The sequence below is a fragment of the Temnothorax curvispinosus genome, unplaced genomic scaffold, assembly GCF_003070985.1.
Source record: "Temnothorax curvispinosus isolate PA1 unplaced genomic scaffold, ASM307098v1 QBEX01011081.1, whole genome shotgun sequence".
Taxonomy (NCBI): domain Eukaryota; kingdom Metazoa; phylum Arthropoda; class Insecta; order Hymenoptera; family Formicidae; genus Temnothorax; species Temnothorax curvispinosus.
Window position 1 is genome coordinate 140,929 of NW_020220861.1, and position 12,327 is coordinate 153,255.

The 12,327-nt window shown below is 30.9% G+C and overlaps 1 protein-coding gene across 2 annotated transcripts in view; it reads left to right on the forward strand.

Moving 5' to 3' along the window:
* Nucleotides 1-12,327, forward strand: part of LOC112461106 (glycogen phosphorylase) — a 51,287-nt gene that overhangs the window by 18,688 nt on the left and 20,272 nt on the right. The window contains exons 2-11 of one of the 2 annotated variants that reach the window (XM_025026190.1): nt 2,128-2,229; nt 2,622-2,936; nt 3,348-3,459; nt 3,527-3,846; nt 6,306-6,616; nt 6,698-6,812; nt 6,903-7,085; nt 8,249-8,596; nt 8,844-9,173; nt 10,206-11,376. In XM_025026190.1, the coding sequence (XP_024881958.1) occupies nt 2,128-2,229; nt 2,622-2,936; nt 3,348-3,459; nt 3,527-3,846; nt 6,306-6,616; nt 6,698-6,812; nt 6,903-7,085; nt 8,249-8,596; nt 8,844-9,173; nt 10,206-10,361 (2,292 nt within the window). In that variant the 3' untranslated portion in view covers nt 10,362-11,376. Of the gene's footprint in view, nt 1-2,127; nt 2,230-2,621; nt 2,937-3,347; nt 3,460-3,526; nt 3,847-6,305; nt 6,617-6,697; nt 6,813-6,902; nt 7,086-8,248; nt 8,597-8,843; nt 9,174-10,205; nt 11,377-12,327 lie in introns of those variants that run through there. The other variant, XM_025026189.1, reaches the window with a different exon arrangement.

Below are 12,327 nucleotides of genomic sequence, written 5' to 3' on the forward strand. Positions count from 1 at the left end.
CTCCCCGGAAAATTCTACCCCTATTTCATATACTTTTGGTAAAAATTCGGTTCAGGGGTTTGGGCTGGGCGTTGATGAGTCAGTCAGTCAGTCAGTCAGTCAGAACAATCGTGAAAAAAACACATTTTACCCCTTTTCACCCCCTTAGGGGTGGAATTTCTAAAAATCCTTTCTTAGTGGATGCTTACGTCATGAGAGGAATACACCCTCCAAATTTCAAGTCTCTAGGTTCAGGGGTTTGACCTGGGCGTTGATGAGTCAGTCAGTCAGTCAGTCAGTCAATCAGTCAGTCAGTCAGGACATCTTCCTTTATAGATATAGATATAAAATTATATATAATTTTACGTGAGGAATCAGATATAATTTTATATAATTCTTTTATAGAAATTTAATATTGTAAATGATTATTTGGCTAGTAATTAATTACTTATTTTGAGTATTAAAATCATTAAAAACAGTACTTTTAATACTCGAAATAAGTAATTATTTACTAGCCAAATAATCACTTACAGTATTAAATTTCTGTGAAGGTTATATAGAAAAATATATATTTTAGAAATTATATATTTTAATATATGTTTATATTTAATAATATATAAATTATATAAATATATATATTTATATATAATTATATTAAATTATATAAAAGAATACATATTTATATATATATATAAATACTATTTTTATACATAATTTTATAGTTATATATATAATTTTTTTCCCGGGAAGAAAGCAGATCAGAGTAAGCGTTTTATGATTTAAAGTATTTTTTTAGACCTTTGATATAGATCCAGAAGAACGTATAATATATACTAATCAGGAACAATAATCATTAAACACTCACTGATTGTGAGCTGCTTTCTCTGCTGAACGCTACTATAATTTTTCAACACTCCAAAGCCTAAGTCGATCCTTATAGGTTAGATGGCTGTTCCATAACTTGCGCATGTGGATTAGAAAAAGAGTCATGTATATAAGACATCTTTTAGACGACTTTTCGTTCAGTTAAACGGTTGACTTTTTGTGTAGTCGGAAAGACGTCTTTTAAACATTGTTTTGTCTAGCCGAAAAAATAACTATAAAAAGATATCTTTTCGTCATCTTTTAGATATCTTTTCGTCATCTTTTAGTTTTATGTGCTGTCGGGGAAGTTAACATTAAAATTGATATAAAACTTTGCTCACTAATGACCAAAATTTATAGTGAAGGTTAATGTATTTATTTGAGCTTTTATTTTCTACAGGTATTGTAATTTGATTTTCAAGCCTTTCCCCACTTCAGAATTCACATAGAGTTCTTCCTTACATACATATATCAAATTGAACAATATACACGTAATCTTTCTTTTATCATGGATTCTATATAAAAAAGTCGAGAGGAAAGTCTGAACATTTTACAAACAATTTATTAATATAAAGAAAGCATTAAAAGGAATTAAGGTAGACTCTTTTTGAATAAATTCAGAATTTTTAGCAATAATAAAAGCTTTAATCTAATTGTGCTATTTACAAAAATAAATGGATGTATTATTTACATTAAAAATATCAGATAATTGAAATTGTCGAATCAGTTAAAATTATAGATTACTAAAATAATTTTTTAACATTTTCCTAAATAAAATGTTTGTTTTACATTATGTTATATATATTTTTTACATTTTTACTCATATCTTTATATTATATTTTTATATTTTTACTCATGTTTGGAAGAAGACAGTTATTGTTGAAATGATTTTGTGAAGTTATGAGATAGGTAATTGAAAGTTATGTATAGTCTCTTACAACAACCGAAGAATCTTCAATTTTAAGTTTCAATTTTTTTCGAAAATTTTGTGGTAGTTTTGTATAGGAGAATCTTCTAATTTCTTATACACGACTTAGCTTAGCTTTTTTCATAAAATTAATTGATCTTTAGAGACAGAGATACGATGGCGGAATTTACGAGTTATAATCAGTCAGTTAGTCGGCCTTGAAGAGTATACTGAAGAGATTTAAGTCTAAATAGTTCTGCTGTCGTATTTTTTAATTAATCGCCTGTTTGAATTTATGACGTCACATTGGCACAACATAACATTATCAAAGTCAAATAGAACATTTCTATTTTATTACAAATTTTGCTTTTTTTCAGAGAGTGTATTATTTATCTTTGGAATTTTATATGGGAAGATCATTGCAAAATACGATGATTAATTTAGGGATACAAGGGGCATGTGACGAAGCTATGTACCAGGCAAGTGAATTTTACTTAATAAAATAAATTTATTACAGAAAAATATGTCGAATATAATGAAAAACTTTTATAATATAATTTTAATCATTTTTAACATTTTTCTAAAAGAAACTTTAAACAATACTTGAAAGTATCCTATCTCGATGTCAAATATAAAATTATAGTACACATCAATTTTTGTAACTTTTTTGGATATTTTATTCTAATATTGATATAGTTCGAGTTCTTAGCATTTTATTAAAATGCAGGGACATCATTTTTTGCGTTTGAAAAAGTTATCTTTTTATATATTATAATTTTTTACCATTTTTTTTTAGCTTTGCTTAGAAAACAGTCGACTCTTAATCATCTTATATGCGAATTTATTGTGTAAATGTACCCATTTCTCGTAGATGGGTTTGGATATAGAAGAATTGGAAGAACTCGAGGAAGATGCTGGACTCGGTAACGGAGGACTAGGTCGTCTAGCAGCCTGCTTTTTGGACAGCATGGCCACGTTAGGTTTAGCCGCTTACGGATATGGTATACGTTACGAATACGGTATATTCGCACAAAAGATAAAGAATGGCGAGCAAATAGAGGAGCCTGACGATTGGCTTAGATATGGCAATCCCTGGGAGAAAGCTCGGCCAGAATTTATGCTGCCGGTGAACTTTTACGGTCACGTGATTGATACCCCTGAGGGCAAGAAATGGGTGAATACGCAGGTAATAGATTATTTTAATGTATGATACTTTGCACTCAGAATGTATATTGCTGAATGTCGCTTTCACTATATATCACAACCAATTTGGACTGTCCCTCTTTTTTAAAGAAAATGCGGAGGCAATTTTCGAACAATTTTAATAGAAAATTTAAGTTAGAAATCTTGCAAGAAAAAATGTATGACGGAATTATGTGCACCAATGTCAAATTATTCTCGTTTCAACAGAATTTTAATTAAAAGTTGGTATACAAAAGCGAATTAAGTTAGAAAGAAAATAATGAGCTTTCATGATGTTTTGGTCGAGAAAAAATTATCTCTAAATGTAGAAAAGCTACGATTAAAAGAATGTTCAATGATTTTAAAACACTTCGTATAAATGATCCGTAAATAATAGTAATATTGGTTGTTACAGGTCATTTTTGCTATGCCCTATGACAGTCCAATCCCTGGCTACAAAAACAATGTTGTCAATACATTAAGACTGTGGTCCGCAAAGTCGCCCACAGAATTTAATTTGAAGTTCTGTAAGTATCAAACCGATAAGTTTCCGCATATGACAGCAGTTTTTCCATATATCGTTGACTTTTTCAGTTAACGACGGTGACTATATACAGGCTGTGATTGATCGTACTTTGGCGGAAAATATCTCCAGAGTTCTTTATCCTAACGATAATTTCTTCGAGGGCAAAGAACTTAGGTTGAAGCAGGAATACTTTATGGTAGCTGCCACTCTGCAAGACATCATCCGAAGATACAAGTCTAGCAAATTCGGCTCAAGGGAGCATCATAGAACAGATTTCACAGCTTTCCCTGATAAAGTAGCTATTCAACTCAATGATACGCATCCCTCGCTAGCTATTCCCGAACTGATGAGAATTCTCATTGATGTTGAAAAACTTTCTTGGGAGGAGGTATGTTTATTATATAGAAGTTGTCTATGCACAGAAAAAAGATATTTCAAGAAAACATTGTTAAATTAAGAAAACAAATTTTTTTAAGCATAATTTTATTAGGTAAAAGTTTACAATAACTTACACAGCTCGGATTACTTTGACCTTGACATATGTTGTCAAGGTCACCCTCCTGAGTGACCTTCAGAAGTTTTTAGCCGGCGGTCGTTATTCGTTAAAAAGTTATAAACAAAAAAAGTTTGAAAAATATAGCAGCTATTTTGAGTATTGGAAGGCATAAATGACTAATATATATGTCGAAATAGTTCACGCATATACTTTTCACGCGAACCGACGTTCACCTACACTCCCCCCTCCCTGCTTTCGGGGGAGGTGCGGTAGCCGCGAAATAGTTCACGCATACACTTTTTACGCGAACCGAGGTTTACCCACACCCTCCCTCTCCTTTCGAGGAAGGTGCGGTAGCCCCGAAATAGTTCACGCATACACTTTTCAGGCGAACCGAGGTTTACCCACCCCCCCCTGCTTTCGGGGGAGATGCGGTAGCCCCTCCCTCGCTTACGTGTATAGATATGTAGATTAGTGGCGCACTTTACAAGCTTGTTTACCATAGCCAATATTTACCAAACAGTACACGTAAGCGAGGGAGGGGCTACCGCACCTCCCCCGAAAGCAGGGAGGGTGTGGGTGAACCTAGGTTCGCGTGAAAAGTATATGCGTGAACTATTTCGACAATATATTAGTCATTTATGCCATCCAATATTCAAAATAACTGCTATATTTTTCAAACTTTTTTTGTTTATAACTTTTTAATAAGCAGCGACCGCCGATTAAGTTATAAGGAAAAGTTACTCAGAATCATGTCCTTGACAACATATGTCAAGGTCAAAGTAATCCGAGCTGTGTAAGTTATTGTAAACTTTTGCCAAAATGTTAAGTGGTGGCGTTATTTAAAAAAAATTTTTTAAATATAAAATTTTTTTTAATTATTTTAAAGTACTTTTAAAACTACTTAACTTTTATTTTAAATACATTTTTTCTATTTTTTATAGTTTTGAGCGATATTCATTCCGATAATAAAACAAAATAATTTTTTTTAAAGGGGTGTTTTATTCTCTAAACGTGATTGGGCACGTATAAAAAAATACGTTCCTTATTTTGATTCACAATATTCAGAATACAACATATTAAAAGCTCCATCAAAATTGAAGAAAAACATTTCTGTGAAATTTCTTGCAAGAAAAAGTGATGAGAAAAAAATATTTTTACACAGGATGGATAGATAGATAAAAATAATGTGTTTTATATTTTATATCAAGGTATCTTAGAATATGAATTATTTCATAAACTAGTAATTTTTTTAAGTTTATTAGTTTTATTATACTTTTATGTGCAGAATATCAAGAGGCACTGATTTATGTAAAAAAAATTTATATGTAAAATTAATTTATATTTTATTCTATTCTATTTAAGAAAAATGAAAGTAACTTTGATATAACATTGAGTCAAAATCAAATTAAAATCATTATTAGCGTTTCTCGAAATCAAACAACTTTTGGTTTAAAATATTCCCGGGAAAAAAAATTGTATATAATCATATATAACTATATATAATTATATCTCAAAATTGGCATGATATAATTTTATATAATTATATATAACTTTATATTAAGGTTTACTTTCAAAGGATTATGTATTATATAAAATTATATATAAAAATTATATATATATATATTATATATATATATTATATATATATAATTATATATAATTTTATATTATAATATATAATGAATAAATAAAAAGTGAAAGATTTATTCTATATATATATATTATAACTTGGCACTGCTTGACGTGAGACAGTGCCGTGTGTCTCTTGATACCGTTTTTATATCATTGTTCGTCTAATTTTAAATACGAGAAACGAATCCTATCGAATGCCATCTATTGGATAATCCGAATTTAAAGTTTATATGTGATTATATATAATCATATATAATCTACATAGATAAGTTTAAACGATAAAACTGAAATTTCGCTTTTTTCAGTATGCGCATTATGTACATTATTTCTATATCTTTGACAGATAAAATTATATATAATTATACGTGATTATATAAATTTATTATATATATTTTAGAATTTACTTATTTTTTTCTTCAGTTCTCTTAGTTAACGGATTATTTTATTTGAAATATTAAATGCTTTCAAAGATTATAATTATTTTTTGTTTTGAATATTTACAACGATTTGAGATTATCGTCGAGCATCCGATGTAATTTGGTATGTTTTGAATCCATTACTATAGATGACAGAATTTTTTGGATTTCCGACTTTTATCTAATTATAAATTCAATAAGTACACCCTCCTTTGACGTCATTGACAGAATGAATGACATCGTTGACAGAATGTCTTTATTACACGCATAAACACTCGAAACAAATATCTCAACTTTTAGGCTTGGGACATTACGATACGTACTTGCGGCTATACAAACCACACGGTTCTTCCTGAAGCGTTAGAGAGATGGCCCACCAGTATGCTGGAGAGCATTCTTCCGAGACATTTGCAGATTATTTATGAAATCAATCACCTGCATCTTCAAAACGTCGCGGCCAAATGGCCCGGCAATGTGGATCGAATTCGTCGAATGTCTTTAATAGAAGAGGAAGGTGAGAAGAGGGTCAACATGGCTCATCTGTCAATCGTCGGTAGTCATGCCGTAAACGGAGTTGCTCGCATCCATTCAGAAATTATCAAAGACAGTGTGTATGTAGAGTTCTCTTTGTAAGAGCTAACAATGCTTGGAAAAAATTGATGGAATATTTAATTTCATTTACCTTTCGTTAGCTTCCGAGACTTTTACGAACTGACGCCAGAAAAATTTCAAAACAAGACTAATGGTATTACACCAAGAAGATGGCTGCTGCTATGTAATCCAAATCTATCTGATATAATCGAGGAAGTAAGTACTCAATATGGAGTATTATTTCAATAACCACGATTTTTGTTGTATATAATGTATATTTTGTGTGGTTTTTTCTATAATTTATAGAAAATTGGTAGTGAATGGACAGTTCATCTGGAGCAGTTAGAGCAATTGAAGAAATGGGCGAAGGATCCAGTGTTCCAGCGTAATGTTGTTAAAGTCAAACAGGAAAACAAATTGCGATTAGCCCAAATATTAGAGAAGGAATATGGTGTTCGGGTTAATTCAGCATCTATCTTTGATATCCAGGTCAGAATGCAGGCAACGAAAAGAGCTCATAATGTTTCGGGGAATCCCCTTTTCATTTATTAAATTCTTTGACCGATTTCTCCTTTAAGGGAGTTGTCTGGTCAAGAGCTGTTTTTGGGGGGGAATTTTTTGTAAGGAATCATAAAAATACACTTTTTTGAAACTTTTACATCATATTTATTGATATTTGAAGAGTATTTAGAAATTTTTCCAAGTTGATATATGGCCAAGAATCCGCTGTAGAACGCCCCGACGACAGCTGTGTAAAAAAAAAACGGTACCCACGATTCCGGATCTCCAGTTCATCCTAAAAAAAAAAAATCCTCGTATAAAAAAACGTTATTATGAAACTTTTCTTCAAAACGTTGGCAAAAATTGAGATAGTATAGAGAGAGATAAAAATAGTTCACACGATAGACACACATCCATAGATTAAAAGGATTTTTTTTTTTTTTTTGGATGAACTGGAGATCCGGAATCGTGGGTACCGTTTTTTTTTACACAGCTGTCGTCGGGGCGCTCTACAGCGGATTCTTGGCCATATATTAACTTGGAAAAATTTCTAAATACTCTTCAAATATCAATAAATATGATGTAAAAGTTTCAACAAAGTGTATTCTTATGATTCCTTACAAAAAATTCCCCCAAAAAAACAGCCTCTTGACCAGACGACCCCCTTAATAAAAATCGATTGATCCTTTGATAAAAATATAAAAATATTATTTTTAAGTAATTAATAATTGAAAATGAGAAATGTTTGACAAATTAAGTTTTAAAAGAGAATTCTCTCTTAATTGTAGAAAATTCTTTCTTAATTATAGAGAATTCTTCCTTAAGATAGAAGATAAAGTTATAATTTTTAGTTATATAATTTCAATTGGACTTTAATAGAATTTATGAGATTTTTATTACGCATATCTATATAAAATGTTAAAAATTTTGTAAATGCTATAAATCTTGAAATTTCTGCTAAGAAATCAGTCAGAAGACCGTAATAAAGTCAAAAAGATACCGGATGATTTTTTTCAACTGCCTTATATAATACGTAATTGCACATTACGGCTATGGAAAATATGCTGTGATATATTCATAAATTGCACGAAAAAAGGTTCAAGGTTCGAGATTAAATGATACAGCATTAAATTGTTACGTTTTGTTGACAGGTGAAGCGCATACATGAGTACAAACGACAATTGTTGAATTGCTTACACGTTATCACTTTATACAATCGAATAAAAAGAAATCCGTCTGCTCATTTTGTTCCGAGAACTGTGATGATAGGCGGTAAAGCGGCACCAGGCTATCACTTGGCGAAGAAGATTATCAAGCTCATCTGCAGCGTCGCTAATGTGGTCAATAATGATCCGATCATTGGGGATAAGCTCAAGTTGATCTTCCTTGAAAATTATCGTGTAACTTTGGCTGAAAAGATCATACCGGCCGCAGATTTGAGCGAGCAAATTTCGACTGCTGGCACCGAGGCGTCTGGCACTGGTAACATGAAATTTATGGTCAGTAATATATTTGGTAACGAAATAAAATTGAGACTGCGTACTTGCCTACATGCCTGGCAAAATAATTTCAATAAGTAATCTCAAACATATTTGACAAATGTGTGTGTAAAATCATAAATAATTTTAATTATTTCCTGTCATCTCGTTTAATTTGTATTTCACATGAAATTTGATTGCAGTTACAATTATTTTTGTCGTAAAATTGGGTTTATCCAGACAATGAAACTTTGTATTATTCTTATAGTTGAACGGTGCGTTGACCATTGGCACCTTGGACGGGGCAAATGTAGAAATGGCGGAGGAGATGGGTAATGACAACATCTTCATTTTCGGCATGAGAGTGGAAGAAGTGGAAGCTCTGAAAAGTAAAGGCTATAATGCGTATGATTACTATACTAAGCTGCCGGAAGCCAAACAATGTATCGATCAAATCCAAGGAGGATTCTTCAGCCCAAACAATCCCGATGAATTCCGAGATATCGCTGACGTATTGCTTAAGTGGGATAGGTTCCTACTCTTGGCCGATTACGAGAGCTATATAAATATGCAGGATTATGTCAGCAAAGTCTATCAGGTACTCAACCAATTAACTTTCGCATAAACTTTTATTTATAAAAAACTAACAAAAAAAGATTTACATTATTTTATACAGAAACAAAAAGATAGCAAATTATTTGAAAAGGTTGTGGAAAAACTTTATTCGAACAATGACGTTTTTTTATGGAAAATAATAGGATATACATTTTAATTATAAATGCTAAAAAATTAAAAAAATATTTTTTTAATATAAAATTTTTTTCTATATTTTGCATCTCTTTCTACAATGCGAGGAGGAATAATTTTTTCATATCTTTGTTATGCAATCGTGATTCCTTACATTATCATTTTTTAATTTAGTGATGTAGAAAATTGAAGATTTTGAAAACTGTTGCAATGTTTTTCAAGTGAACATAACTTACATTCAAAATCTATAAAAAGATATATGTATAGCTTATTTAAAGAAAACCTATTTTCAATTGGGAATGAAGTAAAAGAGAGGAACACATTAACAATTTCATAACATATGAAATTACTTTAAATATAAAGTTGTATATATAATAGATGTTATAAATTATCTGGATCTATTAAATATGTCGATATACAAAGTAAGCTTGAATGACATTATTGTCAAATCACGATCCTGAGTAATCTTCAAAAGGTTACAAGGGTACTTATTTATACAGGCGCCACTTCCAATTAGAATCAGCTCCAATGGCCTCCATCTTGACATATATTGTTGAGATGATTCTAGTTTTACTTTGTATACAATTTATTACATTCATTACATAATGGTTCCACATGAGTTTCCAACTTTCCACGCAAAGCAAGAATCGCTCCATATCGTCCGGTGCTTGTAGTGCGAAACTAGATCTATCATTGTACAGCTCGCGTGGAAAGTTGGAAACCTATGTGGAGCCATTTAATGTTAAAAATAATCGTTGTATCTTTAGAAGACAATTGGAAGTAGTGTCCACATAATACGTTACAAATTTTTTCAGGTTTTTTTATATCAAAATTTTATTCTGTAAAATCGCCCTAGTACGTAATCATTTGCTAATTGTTTCAGGACGAGAGCAAGTGGGTAGAAATGACTATTTATAACATAGCATCGTCGGGGAAATTCTCATCAGATCGTACAATCGCAGAGTACGCACGTGAGATTTGGGGCGTTGAACCGAACTGGCAGAAACTTCCAGATCCGCACGACCCTCGTGATATTTAAGCAAATCTCGCCATGACTATTGCTATGACTTTAGGATAACCATTCAGAATGATCACACTTGCACAAAAGAGTAGAAATTATACGCAAAGATATCTACGTTGTGATTATCTTTTACAGTGTTCTATGAATATTTACAAATATGAAGGCCTAAATATGGCGCAAATATTGCATATATCTTTTCATGAGTAGCCTTTTCACAATGACAATATAGTACAATGCTACTTTGATTATTAGAGTACTCTCTTTTCTTTTTTCTTGTAGGATTGAAGAGAATAATTTTATCATTTGATGTACCATCTGTAAATTAACGTAGCATTTGTTCAAATTATCATAAACGACGAGTAAAAAATTTATGAATTAAAATTGGAGATTGGATGTGCTTAGATGACACATGGCACGCCGTGTTATGATGCTCATATGGATTCTAGATATCATATAAATCAAATATAGAATTTCAATTAAATTATACGTAGATAGAATTTTTATTGACAAATTGAGCTATATTATATAACGATTCTTTATTCACGTAATGAACGAAGGTAAGTAAAAAGGCCATTCAATGAAAGATTAAAAAAATAATACGTTACAAATTTTCCTGCAACATGTCTTTCTTCCGTGCAATTACACGAGTATCTATTTTGAATATCAAATCGTCTAGTCCTAATTGTGTCTGATATATTTTCTGATTGTGCGTAATTTATACAAAAGCAATTTATAAAGCTGTTTCAAACGTAATAGATTCTTAATCTCAATACGAAAAAATATTTGACAAAAAACGTACAGAAATTTAATGAATCACATAACTGTCTTATCTTTAAATGTTAATGAGACAGAGAGAAAAGAAAGAGAAAGAGAGAGAAAGAAATATGTTTTTATTCTCTACTTTACCAGGAGATTATCTGCACACTAATTACGTCGTGGCATAGTGTTTATAAGTGGCACTTATATAATGTTTAAATAATATATATTATGAAGAACATTGTAATTTGTTGAAAATAAATTTATGGTGAATATTTTTGAATACGTTGTTTTTTTAGAAAATAATTGAAAGAAAAAATAGTTTCTTTGCAATTTGTGATAAATTTTTAAAGCTTCTCTTCATTGTTGCACTTAATTGATAAAATTTAATATTAACTTAAATTTAACAATTTATAGTACGATTTGAGGCGACAGTGTGGTCTAGTGGTAGAGCGCCAGCTCGTAATCTGAGAAACCAGGTTCGAGTCCACTTGAGCACGTAAACATGGAATTTATTTCCGAAAACTGTACCCTCCATGCGAGAAAGACTCTTGTGCGGAGCAAACTGGGCTCCGTCTTTCGGAAAGAGACGTTAAGCCGTTGGTCCAAAGGGTTAAGTGAGAGGAGAAGTGTAGTGATGGATGAGAGAAGTGTAACTCTAAAGAGATCGATTAAAACTTTCATTTATAGTACGATTTGAAAAATGTGAAACTTTAGGAATACAATTTTTTTTTAATTCTGAAAAATATTTGCTCACTTATCATTTTTTAAATATAATAACAGATTCTGTACCGTATTATCTAATTTGCATTACATTTGCATTACATTTGCATTATATCTCAGCTTAAGGAAAAGAATATGCAATGTTATATATAATTGATCACATATCAATGTATGCGAATCTTTATTTGAGTCTATTTTTAATTTATTTTCTTATATAATTGGCTACATTTTGATTGACTTTTTTTCTAAACAAGACCTTTCTGAATTTTAATTATGATTTCAAAAAATAAATTAGTTTGCAACTTTAATTACTGAAATTAACTTTTAATAAAATCATCAATTTCTAAACATTAGTCAATTAAACTTCACTAATTTTTTAAGAGATACCCAGATAGCAAAGAGAATGGGAAAAAGAATTTTTTTTTAATTCCCAAATTATGAAATAAATTCTTCCGTACCATTCTGGTCTAAAAATAAGACTTTTAAGAGTTCGAAAGGAATTCAT